This window comes from Rattus norvegicus, chromosome 16 (assembly GCF_021556685.1).
Source record: "Rattus norvegicus strain SHRSP/BbbUtx chromosome 16, alternate assembly SHRSP_T2T, whole genome shotgun sequence".
NCBI lineage: Eukaryota > Metazoa > Chordata > Mammalia > Rodentia > Muridae > Rattus > Rattus norvegicus.
In genome coordinates, this window is record NC_141549.1 from 81,775,444 (window position 1) to 81,792,479 (window position 17,036).

At 41.2% G+C, this 17,036-nt stretch overlaps 2 protein-coding genes across 2 annotated transcripts in view; both read left to right on the top strand.

The window, feature by feature from the left end:
- Nucleotides 1-17,036, top strand: part of Erich1 (glutamate-rich 1) — a gene marked incomplete at its 5' end in the record, with an annotated part of 52,793,804 nt that overhangs the window by 50,904,884 nt on the left and 1,871,884 nt on the right.
- Nucleotides 1-17,036, top strand: part of Csmd1 (CUB and Sushi multiple domains 1) — a 1,600,021-nt gene that overhangs the window by 1,462,395 nt on the left and 120,590 nt on the right. For both annotated transcript variants that reach the window (XM_087588866.1, NM_001037327.2), the window contains exons 39-41: nucleotides 3,547-3,616; nucleotides 8,777-8,893; nucleotides 13,604-13,813. In XM_087588866.1, coding sequence (XP_087444992.1) covers nucleotides 3,547-3,616; nucleotides 8,777-8,893; nucleotides 13,604-13,813 — 397 coding nt within the window. The remainder of the gene's footprint in view (nucleotides 1-3,546; nucleotides 3,617-8,776; nucleotides 8,894-13,603; nucleotides 13,814-17,036) is intronic.

Genomic DNA, 17,036 nt, shown 5'->3' on the forward strand with positions numbered 1-17,036 from the left:
CTGTTCTAACCATGTGCTACAAACAGCAGTAGTCAGTGCTGACCATACTCATGTGTGTATTCTTCATGAAATTCATGTCTCAGAGCAATTTCTCACAGGTTTGTAATAGGATTTTAATGTGATGTCTTCTTAAATGCTATCTCTGGGCTATGCTCTGCCCCTAACTTCACTGAACAGCTTGAGTAAGAATCAAGTGGTGAGATACTATGCAATGGAATAATGACACTGAATAAAAGTAGTCTCTCCACATATATGGGATAAAGAACTACACTGAGTACCAGAGTACAGCACTGAGTGAAGGCTAGGTCATGATATAAGACCTTACATCAGTCCCCACAGACCCTGTGGCATGACCTATGAGTTCTATGATTGGAGGAAATGTCTATTAAATCTGCCACATGCTTCAGTACATGGAACATATAGATTTTATCATTATAAAGAAATGTTATTGTTATATAAACAAGTAATTACATGTATCACTTTCATGAAGGCCAGACTATAGCTCACAGCCTTTAGATCTTGCCTGGTAGAGCATTAACCATATGAACTCTGTATGCAGTGGGTTGTAGAATTTGAGTTTCTCCACAGCATTCTGCAGCTCTATGATAGAAATGCATGCTTAACCAGGCATGGGAAGACCAACCAAGGTGGTTCTTAAGACAAGTATTGTACTTGTACTTATTACAATACAGAGAATCCTCTGTCCTAGATCATGAGTTCCACATGCAAAGGAACATTGGAACACTTCCATTTGCTTTTTGTTTGGCCTGTTCTCATTGATTTTTGTTATAACTGACTAAGGCTTCATCAATGCAGTCTGCCTTTTGCCCATGACATCCCCATCTCAGCACTGTCTCCTCTGTTGTTTTTTTATCTTTATTAACTTGAGTATTTCTTATTTACATTTCAATTGTTATTGCCCTTCCTGGTTCCCAGGACAACATCCCCCTTCCCTTTTATATGGTTTCCCCTCCCCATCCTCCCCCCATTAACACCCTCCCCCCAACAATCACATTCACTGGGGATTCAGTCTTGGCAGGACCAAGGGCTTCCCCTTCCACTGGTGCTCTTACTAGGCTATTCATTGCTACCTATGAGGTCAGAGTCCAGGGTCAGTCCATGTATAGTCTTTAGGTAGTGGCTTAGTCCCTGGAAGCTCTGGTTGCTTGGCATTGTTGTACATATGGGGTCTCGAGCCCCTTCAAGCTCTTCCAGTCCTTTCTCTGAATCCTGCAACGGGGGTCCCGTTCTCAGTTCAGTGGTTTGCTGCTGGCATTTGCCTATGTATTTGCTGTATTCTGGCTGTGTCTCTCAGGAGAGTTCTACATCCGGTTCCTGTCGGCCTGCACTTCTTTGTTTCATCCATCTTATCTAGTTTGGTGGCTGTATATGAATGGGCCACATGTGGGGCAGGCTCTGAATGGGTGTTTGTTGAGAAAATGATCTTGCAGCTTCAGTTAGCTTTCTTTCTTGGTGATAGTTTAAGACCTTGGAGAATAAATCCTCTTTCAAATAAGGATTTCCTAAACATGGGATTGATGCTCTTCCTGTACATACTAGCCAATGTAGTAGCCAATGAAGTCTTATGAGATTGCTTCTTAGATCTGTTCTTCAAATGTAAGCCAAGACACTGTCTTTACTATGAACATCATTGAGCCTAGAACTTGGGCAATGTTAATATCCCCAAGAACAGAAATGGATGCTTAGTAGATTTTATTGCCAACATGACTTCACTAACATACTAATTACCTACTAATTACCACACTAATAACATACTAATTACCCTTCACACATAAAACATACACTGTCCTGCAGATCACTGTTCATAATGCAGTTCTCAAAAAAACATAGATGATACAGAGAGAGAATAATGGCCATACACCTTTGTGCTAGCACCATGGGCTGCTAATAAATCCTGAATATCTGAAGACCCAGCCAACATAGTTGTGCTTTCATGCTCTTAAATCCTAAAATTCCTCTTAGGATAAAACCTTGAAAATAAAATCTTCAGGATCCCATTTTGTATTTGATCTATTACACAAATTTTATTTGAAATCACTCATCCAAATTGTTTATGGTACTGTCCATAGCAGAATATACTCTGATTTGTGACAAATGACCATTTTACTGGCAGTCTTCAATAAATATCTTTAAAGGCTTTTGCACTTTATGCTTAACCATAATTCAGGAAGAAATTTATTAAATACAATTTAATGGGCCACAGGATACATAAACACATATACTTTGGCATCAGATTGTCTTCTTGAAAAACACATACTTTCAACTGGATGTGCTGGCACATGCTTTTAGTCCTAACACTTTGGAAGACCAAGGTAAGGGGATTTGAGTTTGAGGTTAGCAGGGGCAGCAGAGCAAAACCTTGACTCAAACCCAAGCATTACAGTAAAGACAGGAGCTTAGCTTACATTTGATGAACAAAGCTAAGAAACAAACATATATTTCCTTGAGAACTATTTTTAAAATTCCAATAAGAATTTAAACAGAATAATCAGCTCAGGCCTGGCCATACGTGGAAATTTAGGATTCCTGAGTCCCATGTGTATAGTTTTCCCCAAGTCTGCTTAATGCCACTTTTAGGTAGTAGAGAAAATGTATAATGAGAAGAATAGACAGAGGCAATGAGAGGAAGGGAAAACTAAAGCAGAATGTCACTGAAGGATGCTTGAGGAGCACTTGTTCTCAACCTCTGGGCCATGACCCTTTGGGGTTAAATGACCCTTTCACACGAGTCCCCTATGACCATCCACTTATCAGATATTTATATTAGGATTCATAACAGTAGAGAAATTACAAGTATGAAGAGTCAACAAGAAAAATTTTGTGGTTGGGAGTCACCATACCATGAAGAACTGTATTAACGGGTCATGGTTTGAGGAAGGTTGAAAACCACTGATCCAAAGCTTTCTCTTAAGCGAGAGTTCAGCATAGTACATCCCCACAAATCTCTCTCCACTGCTGCTTGGCCTTTAGAAGACCAAGTTTTGCACAGCGCTCTGTTTTGAGGATCACAAGACCCTGAGTTGTAAGGACTGATTTCACTACAGACAAGAAGCTGCCTCCCACAAGGCAGGGCATACTGAACTACCTGTCTGTTACACTGCAAAGGTTTGAGTAAGGATGAATTTGTGGCTTCTGCATAGTCAGGAAAGTTACCCCAAAATGGGCTAGCAACAAATTCTAGTACATTATCCTCCTGGCCCCTACTATTTGTCCCCAATCACCCCAACTCTCCAGCCAAATACTGAGGCATAGCTGCTGCTTGGGAAATGAGTCATACTTTGTCTGATTATGTTTGTCCCCCTTGGCATGATGAAAAATTAGCCAAAATGCTGCCTTTTTAGGTAGTCAAGATTTTGTTAGTAAAAGGGATCTTGTCAGTGTTAATTGACATTTCCAAATGAGACTCGTTTACAAGAGTTGGATTCACAGTTTTTAAAGAGACAAAGAAGGTTAGATATTCCTACACATTTCATTCCTAAATACTCTGCTGTAATAAACACGCTTCATGGTTTGATTTTTCGACAGGGCCGCTCACACATTTCTTGTATGCCGGGAACTGTACGTCGCTGGAACTATCCTTCCCCTCTGTGCATTGGTAAGTACACTCGAACAGGCTTGCTGAGTGGCCGTCATCCAGCCAGCTTGCTTTGATGAATGCCCTTCCATCTCCCACTCAAAGCACACATTATAAGAGAGCCCATTCATACAGGCACAAGCACTGTCATAGGCATACAACGAGCTCCTCCTCCCTGTGGAATTCAGTAGTTCAGCTCTTGGAGGGGCTACGGATCAGGCTACACAGAGAAGCTCCGGGACCCCCAGCTCAAGGCGCCAAACAATTTGAAAGTCCATGTCAAAATCCCAATTTATTAATTTATGAAGGAAGATAGGAACAGCACTGACAGGCTGGACGGCTTTTCTGAACATGCTGTTAGCCTCAGGAAAGGCGCGTTTGCTGAAGCAAAGCTCAGAATTACAAGCAAGTCATTGGCTCTCCAGAAACCCCTCTGTTTGTATTCCACACTGAAGGGTCCAGTGACAGCTATGTAGACACCCTTATTAGCACAGGAGAAGCACTGCCTGTTGAGTGGGGTTGTTGGGGAAGCTATGCCTGAGGCTCAAAGCATCCCGGTGCAAACAGCAGGATAGCTAGCCCCGCACCAGAGCCATAGGACCAGCTTGTCCAGCATGTAGGTTACACCTCTGACCTGCATAGCATGCTGACCCAGTGTCTACTTTCTTTTCCTCCGGTCTTTGCCCTAAAACCTGCTCACTTTTCTAATTGCCCCTACCTCTTCTAGTTCACTGGGCAGCTGGTATGACCGAGACTATGGTCAACAACAAACCCAGCAGCACTAAATCTATCCTTACGTAAAATGTTCTTGAGGTGTTTATAATGCAGTTTTTAAGCATGACTTTTGAATTTTCCATACATTGCAGCCAGACAGTATAAGGGGAGCCGGCTGCTCTTGAGTTTGGGGGTAAACATTAGCATTACCTATCAGATTCCCGCCTTAGCTTCTGCCCCTTGTGCCTGGGCTAGCTGGGTTTTTTGTGAGGTTTTAGTATCATTTGCATCATTACGTTATCCTCCGACAACCCAGGGAACTTTGACAACAGTTGTGTCTGAGTCATCACCATGTTCATCAGACTGCCTATCTAGAATGAGAGCTATATCAGTGGCTCTGTAAGATCCTGGCTTGCTATGGCAAAAGCTCGCTGACACTTCCTGAGTCTGTAAGGTCTTTCCACAATGGCCTCAGCTGTTGTCACACTCAAATCTCTGACGCCAGTACCCCACTCAGACAACCCATATTATCTGAGACTGCGTTAAGGAGAAAGGGCTATCTGTGTCCATGGATTGAACAGCTTTAAATGCTGTGACATATCCTCTGGGCTGGTCTCTGTTTCAGGATTCATGTTGTCGAGGACGATGGTGGTACACCATGTTGGTCCCCCAAAGTCAACAAGATGATGAGTGTTGTGTGTTTCATTAGCATGCTATATCCCTGCTTCTCAAACAAGTCTTAGCTATGCAATGCGTTTGAGAAATATTCAGTTTAACTGGCAAATGAGACTCCATACGGAGGCTAATGTATGGCCCCAAATGTGGAGAACAAACAAAACTCAATGCTCTACAGCGTCCTTGAACTGAAAAATAACTCCCGTCTGTAGTCACCATTGTGTTCTCCTTCAAGGGCGCGCTCTTCCGCAGAGGACGGTATTTTATTGTGACACACATACATAAGTTTCTCTATTAACATGCCTTCCACACAAAAACCTCCTTGTGTTAAATGGAGGTTTGTATCCCAGCCTTGGTCTGTAAGAAGCAGCAGAAGGATGTCAAGGAGCCTTCTTTACATAGATCACCCATCTTCTTGTAAGCTACCATTTTCCACGGAGAGTGATTTTGATTCTTTCAACTCTGAAGTGGAACAGACTCCTAGCAGACATATTCAGATGAGAGCTATTATGTTTGCTCTGTGCTTCATAAGAAAATGTTTTGTTTGAATTTGAATAACTAACTTAGATTAGCAAGATATATGACTTTTACATGTACTTTAATGATGATTTTTATATGTATTAGCAAATACTGAAGTTATATCAACTTCTATAGTTTGGGGCAAGGCATACAGAGAAATTCCCCAGTGTCAGAACTCCCACACAACAGTAATGAGCCATGAAGAAATCAAAGCAGTTTGTAACTGTTAGCTCCAGGTTTATCTGAGCCAAGGAAGGTAGGAATCAGTAGAGAGATAATGTTTAACTCACTGGTTTCCTGGAAACACCGTGTACTAATCCTTTATAACCACTGAACTAATGGAGTCAAGGTACATAAGCCACTTTCTAGAACTCATTGAAGACCCAGCTCTGTTCTCAGAGCTTAAGTAATGCTGACTGTTCTTAATATCACATAAAGTCCTGGAGGGACAGGCAGCTTGCCAGGGCCCCAAGCAGAATTAAAGTTCATACAGGGGCTGGCAGAACTGCAGACTTTTGCATTGTGGGGTTTTCAACAGTGTGTGACGTGTGACTTAGAATAAAAATGCATCTATTTGTGCTGGAGCATGAGGAATCTGCACAAAATTTTATATATATATAAATTTACATATATACATATATATACATATATATATGTATATATTTAGAAAAATGCAAAGTCCCTGAAGTCATGTATCAAGGATCAAGCATCATTTTGAAGCACAGAATCTGTTGATGGCTCCCCACACAGCCTGCTTGCTGAGCATTAGATGACAGCACGAGAAAAGATAAGCAGGAGCTGGTTGGGGCAATGGTGTCTAAGAAACCATGTCTTAGAAGTAGCTTCAGCCTGGCCATTATGGAACAGAGTAAGCCTGGAACTGGAGAGATGGCTCAGTGGTCAAGAGCACTGGCTGCTCATTGAAAGGACCTGAGTTCAGTTCTTAGCACCCACTTCTGGCCTCTACCATACATTTCAAGTACATACACTGCACACAGACATATGTCCAGCCAAAATACTCATATGCATAATTACTTTTTTAGTGGCTCACTGGCAATGGGATTCCCTGAATACAACAAAGTAAGGTACATGGGGCTCACATCCTTAGGGAGTTCTGGTTTGATATCAGTCAGCTAGATTTTTTTATAAGTACAAGGCCGAACTGTGCTGGTAGTTCTCACATCACCAGGAAGTTATCCTGTGCCTAGTATTTAGATGCTCATGGGATGTTGTTGTAAAATTATATTAAAAGGCTGTCTTTTATCCCCTCTAGATCTGGCATCACAGTGTCCCAAGATATCTGGTAGATATCTTGCCAGAAACACACATCCCAATTCCATGGCGGCCCAGTGCCTCTAGCCACCGTGCACTCTCTTACTCTTAAATCACTACATGAAAGAACACACAACACAAGAACCTCTGATCCAGTTGATAAGATATAATTGCCCACCTAAACATACAAGGCCCTCTACGTATCCATCCCTTAAGAATATTCAAAACAACCTGTAAACACACAGAGGGGAATCTTAACGTCAGCCTCCATGTTTTCTCCTCGGCTTCTCTCCTCTCTCCTTCAATCTCCCATCTCCTTCTGTTCCAGTCTCCTCCTCTTCCCTCAAATTTTTCTCCACCCATCATTCCTTCTCATCCAATGACAGGCCTCATTCTATCCTGTACCTGCCTTCACCTTTATGACAGCCCTACAATTGAGATGCAACACACTGTCCCTGTCCTGTGTCCAGGATGGATAAGAACTCTGAGGATGGCACTTGTCATTCCTGCTTGGCTAGGTCTTGTTAATGACGGCCATGTCAATCTTCTTCTGATGGATTGAGGTTCAATAACAGATGCCCATACTTTATGACATTGCTTTATTTTGGTCACACTCAAAATCAGAAAGGGCTTCATAGAAACATTGCTATCACTGGATATTCATCCTCCTGTCTTTGTGGCTATTTCCCAATTTCTGGTTATGTCCTCCCTCATATCAACCTTCCTTGCGGCTAGAGGGTCCTGTGTTGAGATATGCTTTGGTTTATCCCCATCCTGGCATGTTTTTAGTCCAGTGCAGGCCCAGGAATGACGTGTAAGCGGAGTGTACACTTTACACATGAGTCTCACCCACTGACAGCTCCCTGCTATGCCGCTCTCTAAGTTACAGACGTGCTGATGTTTTCTGAGCTGGTGTCTAGAATCATATCATTAGAAGATATAAAGTTAGTTCTTGAACATGGAGAATGTTGAAACTCAAGTTTCAATGGCCTGTCTTAAGCAACTAACCACAGTCACAATGATTGCCTTGTAAATATTTTCTCACATGAAATTGGCCTTTGGTGTTTATCAAACCTTGATGATTGAAAATAATTTGAAAATTAAAAAAAAAACTACTGTGCATGCTTTCTGGTAGAGGCTTCTGAAAACAGCTGGGTGCTTAGAAATTGTCTCTTTATTTGGTCATTAATGATCAAACCCAAGGGGTTCCGGTGAATCAGCCCTGTGGCTAATGCAAACAGATGTTATATTGTTATAAAATCTGCCCTGTTTCTTTATTGGCAAATATTAGACACAGTAGCACAGCATATGCACAATTTTGATAAAGACTTACTATCTCATGATGTGGAATTTTATGGAATAAGGGGTTGCAGAAAGCTATATTCTCCATTTAAAGATACTCCAAGGACTAAAGCCGCTAAGGACACTGGGGCCCTAAAACCAGACAGAACTGAAGCACACTGGAGAACAAAGGGTCTATCCCAGTTGTGACTCTTCAGAACAATTATTTAGTCTCATTGGCTTTATTTCTTCCATCTGTCAGATGAGGGCCATCTGAACCCCCAGCCTTTATGACTGCTGTGGGGCTTTGGGGATGGCACTCATCAGTTTACATACAGTAGGAGCATTCGTTTACATACAGTAGGAGTGTAAATGAATAGTTCATAGATAGGTAACAATACTACCACAAATGGGAGCTGTAAAGCCAAAGTCAACCTGATGCCTATTTTAAATGCACTGTTAAATCAGCTGGCCTTTGCTAAGAGGCTATACTGCCAGAAGGCAAGTCAAGAAGGATCATGATTCTCAAATATCCCACAGTGAGGAGGGAAGTCGGACCCCTGGATAACTAGCACCGATGCCCTACATGACAGGCTGTTGCTAGATACTACCCCAGGTCCTTGAGTTGTCTCTTCAACAGTGTGGCCCATTAAGCTGGGTTAAATTAGGTATTCTTGCTAAGCACAAAGCTCTACATGTTTCCTGTGGTCTTTTTAACAGCCACCTGTGGTGGGACACTGACCAGCATGAGTGGAGTGATCCTGAGCCCAGGCTTCCCAGGGTCATACCCCAACAACCTGGACTGCACCTGGAAGATATCCCTGCCCATTGGCTATGGTGAGTGGGTCAGGAGTCATTCCACCTGGCATGGTCACCGTGAGTGATTGTGGTGAAACATTGATCTGTGTGTTTAATTGGAAGTAGATTTCAGATTTAAGGAGAGCTTTAACAGAAGAACATTGAGAGCAGAGCAGAAACCTTAAAAATTCATTCAACCATGTGGTTCTCTTCAAGGAAAATTTAACTAGCTGAATGATGCCGTGACAGGGCATCCATAAGTTATCAGTCTCCTCATTTACATCTCCGCCTAGTCTCATCTGTCTCTGAGATTCGGGAGTGGTGACTTTTGGTTGCAGTTTTTAGGACTTTCTTCATGTCGTGACACATACTAAATGCTATATAACACATAAGTTTGGATATATAGCATCTTATTAGCTTTTTAGTCATATAATATGTTGGTTATTGGTTTATGAAATTTTAAGATGTATTTAGCTATTAACTTTCAGACTTTTGGGGTGTCTGTTTACAAAATTTGTGGTGTTGTTATAAACACTAGAATCTTGTTTTGCCCTGACTTCCAAAGCACATGAAATTTGTCAAAGAATAAGTCTCTTATTCTCCCCCCCCGTCAGCCTTACCTCACCTTGTGCCTTCCTTCTCACTGTAAACCCTCATCTGGCCTCCAGCTGCTCTCTTTCTTCGACAGCCACACTGTATGTGCACCTAGGGAGGGACTCAATGGAAATCCCAAGTGGTAGTAACTGGGCACCTAGAAGATATCAAACACTTAGTATATAGAGGAGGAATGACCAATAGCTGTACATAAACCATTGTCCAGAAAGGTCATAGAGATTTCAAAGCATTTTCCTTGAAGAACTGTGACTATGATAGCATTATAGAGCGAGACAGTTCTAGAGAAGACATAACTGGCCAACTTGCTCGTTAGAGAACACTGTGGCTATGCAGTGGGATGAAGGCCCTGCCTGACTTGAGCAGGCACATGACAGAAGTTGTTGTCAGCTAGCATTTGATTAGCGAGAAAGGTAAGAGGAGGGCTGGGTGGGTCGTCCAAGAGAGCCAGCATGTGGAGTCTTGATCGAGGACTTTTTCAAGGTCATAAATAAGTCAAATGACAAAGGCCAGGGAGAAGAACAAAGGTCTCAAGGAGTTAAGTGGCTTTTCGTTGGAAGACATCTCACTTTATTTCACTGTAGATAAGGCACCAATAGCAAGTCAAAGAAACTGTTTTACCCAAGTCCACCTTAGTGAATCAATGAGTTGTTGGGATCACGTATAGGAATAAGATTGAGGGGTTACTTAGAGATGTGTAGATGTCTCAAAAGAAACTATGTCTCAAAAAGTCCCAGCATAAAATGGACAACAATTCTTGGAGTTCTTTACACAAGTTACAGAGAGCTTGGAAACTCAGAGCCCTCCTTTCTACAGAAGTTCTTACTACTTATATATAAGCTTGTGAAGAGTCGGTGTGAATCTTGTAATTTCAGGAACTTCCTGAGATGTCTGAGTTTTGTGGACTTCTAGAGCCTTATAAATTTCATTTACTTCAAGAGTCTTAAATAGTCTTGCACCTCCATAGAGGAAAGTGTATTTTTAATTCAGAGAACAACACTGTACCCCTTCCTCTCTGTTTTATATCTTCTTGTTCTTTTCTGGGTGTCTTGGGATTGGATGATTGGATGATTTAGATGCCTGATTATTAGGCGGCTATATCACATCAATAGCCATTTAGTTCAGGAGTTTGACCAGGTGACATCTTTTATTAAAAAAAAAAAGTTCCCTTCCATGAATAATTGAAACTAACAGCAATAGTATTATTTGTGTACAAACACAAATGATTAGAAGGCAGCTTGACAGACAAATCACATCCATTTAACACAACAGTAGCAGTTGCTGCTATACCGAAGGGTATGACTTCTTAGGCCTTATTCACAGTACCAGATCTAAATTCCCTTCTATGGAATAGGCCTTCGATCCAATTGGAAAACAATTGATATCCATGACAGTTGGGCCACGATGGAACGAGAAGGTCTACCTTGACTGTCATATTCCTACTATAGAATGCAGGCTCATAGTCTAACAGGACAGTTAGTGACTGTTCTCCCCCAACAACTCACATGGTACTCTCCAGTACTGTGAAAGCTAGTCAGCAAGAAGGAAGTTTTTAGTTCAGTCACAGCCTGATGTCCCTATGTCCTGAAGATAAAATATGCAAGGGTTTGCCACAGTGCCAACTTCCCATCTAGTTCTGGTATGCATCCTAAAACCATGGCCCATTAGACCTCAGCGGCCTCCTTAAGCCAAGAACATATAGGTAGGTAGCTCCCTGCTAACACTAGAATTTTCATTCAATAATCATGGGTTCCTGGAGTGCCCTTTCATACCCATAATTTCTTCATTGAAACTTCTTGTCTTTGCTGTTCTTCAAGATGATTTTATAAACCCGTAAGAAACTCTCAGGTTAGAATTGTGTATTATATAGAATTATGACTTTTCCCTTTTGTACCTTTCATGTCTGGCCTATACTAGGCATCAACAACCATTTAAATGTTCTCTGTCTCAGCAGTGATCTCCCCCACATTTGAGGACTAATTTTCTCCCTTTGCAATGATTCATGCTGCTGTGTGTTCTGCTTTGGTAAAGTAGAATCTACTTAAAATCTCTGGGTCTCATTTCCTGATTATGTGAAAAGATGCAGTTAAGAGAAATGTCACCTAGATATTCTTTTGTATTTTGTTTGTTTTGTTTTTATAATCCCTTTCCTTATGTACAGCTACTGTATAATGTCAGAAAATGATATCCTAAATTATAAAATGGGCCATCTGATATAGAAAGCAAAGTATAAAAGGTCCTTTATAATGTTTGCTACACACAGGGAAGAGAAGTTAACACTCATAACTTCTGTCAGCTAAAAATGAGTGCTCTGCTCCAAAGTTGGGGTCACATTACTATTTAAAGCTGTGTCAAAGTCAGAAAGCAAATCCTTCATGCAGTGGACTCTGTACTTGCACTTGATCTTCAAAGCCTAACTGCAGCCAGATGAAAGAGTGCTGTGTAAATTTCGGCAGAGATACACTCTTAGATTGGCTCTCTTGCTATATCCATAAAGTTTTAGAATATTCTATGAGATAATAAAAGGATGACTAGACTGTATTTGTTCTAATCCCTTCAGTTGAGCTTTGTAATGTCAAACTGGAGGGGGTTTGTTAGAAATTAGATAATGATACAATCCCACTTTAAGACAGATTAGAGCCAAGCTTGGTTTCATTTGCTGATAGGTATTAGGTAGTGTGATATAGAGCCGGATATTTTATCCCTCTTAAAATGGTAATTTTGCTCACAATGTTATAATTGCCATTCCACTTTTCAAGCTTAATTCCTTGCGAGTGAAGAGCCACCTTTTCTCCACCCTCTGCTGTTTTGAAGTTGGCCATCTTCCATATAGTTGGCCCTTGATGTGGCTGCGGTCTTTGAATTTCTTCTCAATTGTTTTATCCCAGAACAACAGATTGGACATCCCTTACCAGCCTCCCAATGAGAAAGTTGTGTATCTGCCAAGATAATAGAAGACGAAGTCCACACTTAATAAAAAAAAAAAAAAATCCAAAGTTTGGCTTACTAATTGAAGATATTTCTTTCCCTTCTAACTTTTGTCCCCTTGGCCTCTTTCTAAAATTTCACACAAGGCAGTTTCTCTCACTCTTCCTTCATTGAGCCAAGTTCAACATGTTTAACACAAACTCATTTTCTCCAAGAAGTAGCAGAATGCACTTGAGGCATTGGGCAATGGTTGGCTCTGCTCTAGCTTGCATCATGATAATCGGCAGGAAGCAAGGACATTGTTAATCTGAACTGGCTCACTGCAACCTTCCTTCTGGGACACTGGACATAACTGATGCTGCTGAACCTCTGCGCTCGCCAATAAAATTGAGATGACATGAAGCATTGACTCAGTGATTTCAAAAGAAGTTGGCAAAGAGAATTCTGGCAGGGTAGTTGGCCTATGCTAAGTTAACTAGAAGGACAATAGTTTGATGTGTGTCCTTCCTGCAAGTTTTCTTTGAAAGACATTAAATTTATAGAATTCTTTATTTCTTTATTATCCACAACTCCTTCCTTACCTCCCATTCAAAGCCCTTCCCTTACCTGACTTTTTATGAGCCTCTTCCTTGGAGATTTGCCATTTCCTTTGTATCTAACCTTAGTTAGAATAGCTCATGTAAGCACCGGATTTAACTTTTCAACATAAAAAATCTTTACCATGAAAATCAAGTATTGGTCTAATATCTAGGACACCCTGGGTTTGATCTCTAGAACCATATTATGGGAAGGGGGAAAGGACATTAAAGAAAATTTTCTCTTATTTTATTACTAATGTTCATAGGTTAGGTTTTATTTTAAGTTTGAGTTTCTCTTCTGATAAAACCATGATTAACATGCCATGTATGAGGAGAATCTTGTGTTTTTGTTATAATAATTGATGGAGTGAAGGTGCCATTCTAAGAATGATGTCTGTCCTTCTCTGTAATATGGTGCTAGCAGTACTTATGCATAGCAGAAATTGACTTATGGATATGCATTGTGCAGACAAACATCACAGAGAGTTAATCTAAGGTATGTCTTCAAAGATACAGCATTTCCTCTACCACATTCCCTTTTCTTTCAGAAACAAAGTGATATTCCCTCTATTCATCCATGATTTTGGATACATTATCATGAACTTTCTGAAGATTGCATATTTTCTCATAGGCGCACATATCCAATTTCTGAATTTCTCAACTGAAGCCAACCATGACTACCTGGAGATCCAGAATGGCCCTTACCACAGTAGTCCAATGATGGGACAGTTCAGTGGCCCTGACCTGCCTGCGTCACTGCTGAGCACCACACATGAAACCCTCATCCGCTTCTATAGTGACCACTCACAGAACCGACAAGGATTTAAACTCAGTTACCAAGGTAAGCAACAAAATGAAGAGAATTACAGATGCTTCTTATAATGTGTTTAATCCTAGAACTCCCTGATTGGTTAAAGCCTCATGCAGCCAAATCTGTTCCCAAAGTAAGTTGGACTCTGACTTGTGGTGAAATCTTTAGTGTCCTGAAACATGGGGCTAAGAACACAGAGAAGTGATAAGCCACATAAAGACCTTGTGCTGACCCTGCTCTTAGCCTTGTCATCATACAACTCCAGTCACAAGGCCTTCTCTTTCATCAGTTATCCCTTATAGCCCTTTAGGACATGGACTAGCGCAGAACAGTCCACCAATATCAAAGGTAACATAGGAAGCCCCAGGCATTTGTGCCTTCTCTCTGCTCAGCATCATGCCCTCCACTCTGTTTGAACCTTGCAAGGTATATTAATGTCTTAGTCCCTGTTATATTGCTGTAAAGAGACATTGCCAAGGAAATTCTTATAAAGAAGGCATTTAGTTGGGGCTTTCTTTCAGTTTCAGAGGTTTTGTCCATTGTCATCATGGCACAAAGCATGGTAACACAGAGGCAGACATGGCACTAGAGAAATAGCTCTACATCCTGGTCCACAGGCAGGAGGAAGAAAGAGCATGACTGGACCTGGCATGGGCTTTTGGAGCCTCAAAATCCACCCCCAGTAACACACTTCCTCTAATAATGCCATATCTATTCCAACAAGGCCACACTTCCTGGTCCTTATAATCCTTTCAAACAGTTCTACTCCCTGGTGACTAAATACTCAAATTTATGAAACCATGGGGGAGATCCTTATTCAAACCACCACACTCAGGAAAAAAGAAGCAGTTTGGAAGCACAGCATTCTCTTCTCTCATTCATCCAAACACAAAATCCCTGAGAAAAGTTCCCCTCAGTTTATCCCAAATCACCTTTCAATTGTCAGAAAGCTCAGCGTTTTTATTATACCTGAAGTCATTTTGCTGGCCTTCCTCCAAATATTGTTAAATCAGATGAAGTTGAAAATGCTCATGGTTCAATCATTTGTTTCCCTTTTGTTTTATAAACAGTCCTCAGAAACAGGGCTTTGACATTTTATCACAATGTCACACTGGCATTTAAGGTTGGCTATCTGGTGGTGTTCCTTACATTGGTATATAAAATATTAACACAGACTTTCAGAATTGGGGTCTCTGAAAAGAGGAATCTGGTCAGGAAAAAAAGAGGGAGATATCCTTTACCCTCTCCTTTAGGGATTCTTGTAGAACTCAGATCATGGAAGAGCTGTGTCTATCACCCAGCTATGGTTGACTTTCTTAGAATGAGGTGGATTTCACTTAAATCTTTCCCATGTGTAGAGGGCATTAGTGCTATTGCCAGCAGGACTCAAGTTCACAGCTCCTGGGTGACCAAGTATAAAGATATGCTTTGCTGGTACCCTAAGAGTCCTTTGGGAAGGACTTGTCAGTAGTTCCTTGTCATGGCTGTTGGATGAGCCTGGGACCCATGAGTGACTCCAAGATTAAGAACTGGCGTGCCAGTGGAAAAGTGTCTTACTTTAAGTGTTTGAAATTTTGGTTAGTTTTTATTTTTTTTTTTGTATTGTTTTGTTCTGTTTTATTTTGTACTGCATGAGAACTAGACTAAGCCAACAGATACCCTGGGTCTTCTCAAACTCTAGAATCAATCGCCTGTGCACAGGTTTAATAAAGATTGTACCAGAAGGAATAGTGTGGGAGAGTGGTGACCATTCCATAGCTGCCCCATGTTTGAGTAGTACCTGGTTCATGCTGGTTCCCAATGTGGCATGTGAATACTGGACTTGGTAATGTTTCCTCCCCAGTACTAAAGGACATGTATTCTACTGCCTGTGCACTTTAGGGAAGTCTCTGCTATGTGGGGTTCTTCTTTATTAGGTTTGGTTTTATGCTCTTGACTGCTCATTAAATGAAGTCTATTTTAGTCTCTACTCATTGCAGACAATACAGCCTGTCTCTCCAATCCTGCCAGTGCAGGTGCTAACGTAGATGTTGTCTGTCGTATCTTGACAGCATTTGGTTTCATACTGTGTTCCTTTTTGGACTTTGGTAAAGGATCAGTTTGTAGGGAAAATTCTAGTTCCCTGTTTAGATTCTCACTCTTTTTTTTATATATATATATATATATTTTTTATTAACTTGAGTATTTCTTATATACATTTCAAGTGTTATTCCCTTTCCCGGTATCCGGGCAAACATCCCCCTCCCCCCTCCCCTTCCTTATGGGTGGTCCCCTCCCAACCCTCCCCCCATTGCCGCCCTCCCCCCACCAGTCTAGTTCACTGGGGGTTCAGTCTTAGCAGGACCCAGGGCTTCCCCTTCCACTGGTGCTCTTACTAGGATATGCATTGCTACCGATTCTCACTCTTAATAATAATTGTGAAAGGGACTCTGAAGGAAGTTCAGTGATAATTGTATTGATGTTTAAAACAGAAACAACTGAGCAGGCAAAGAGCAAGCACTGCCAGGAAGAGGGAAAAAGAGAGAGGAAAGCTATCATCTTTAAATCAACCACATGGTAATCTGAGAGTAGCCTCAAAGATAAAATGAGAACATTCATAGTACCAGTCAAAGCAGACCCAGGTTGTGAAAGAGAAGAACATTTAAAAAGAAAAAGCCCATGCTTTGAGTAACTCAGAAAAGAAGAAGACCAGTTTTTCAGATGTAGCTAGAAGTGGGTCCATCAGTAATATCACCAAAGGAGGGACTTCTCAGAATGGGTACATCACCTCATTAAGTAAATAATTATTTCCATCATCTCCTTAGCATAGGTCTATGTGAACCAACCTTTCTGAGGAGTTTTTCTCTTCATCAGTAACTAATCGGCCCAGATAAATTGACTCTTATGAGTTTAGTTTCATGGCTATTGGGGAAGACAGTGGAACATACTGCTTTATCTTGGGAGCAAATCAGAATGTAGTATTTCCAGACATAGAGCCAGAAGGAGAATTGATTCTTTTGACCAGAATCCAATTCTAAAGGTGTTTACTGGAAGCCAATAATATCTAGACTAGAGTTTTCTGTCATACCCTCACACGTAGCTTCTAGGAAAGGATATTCATTTTAAAAAGGCAAACCCAGACCTCCATTCTAGCATATCTGACCTCTACCCAAGGGCAGAAACAAAGGCTTTGGTTTAAACACTACTGAAATCTCTGGCTTCTGGCAAGATTGTGTGTGTGTATGTGTGTGTGTGTGTGTCTGTGTCTGTGTCT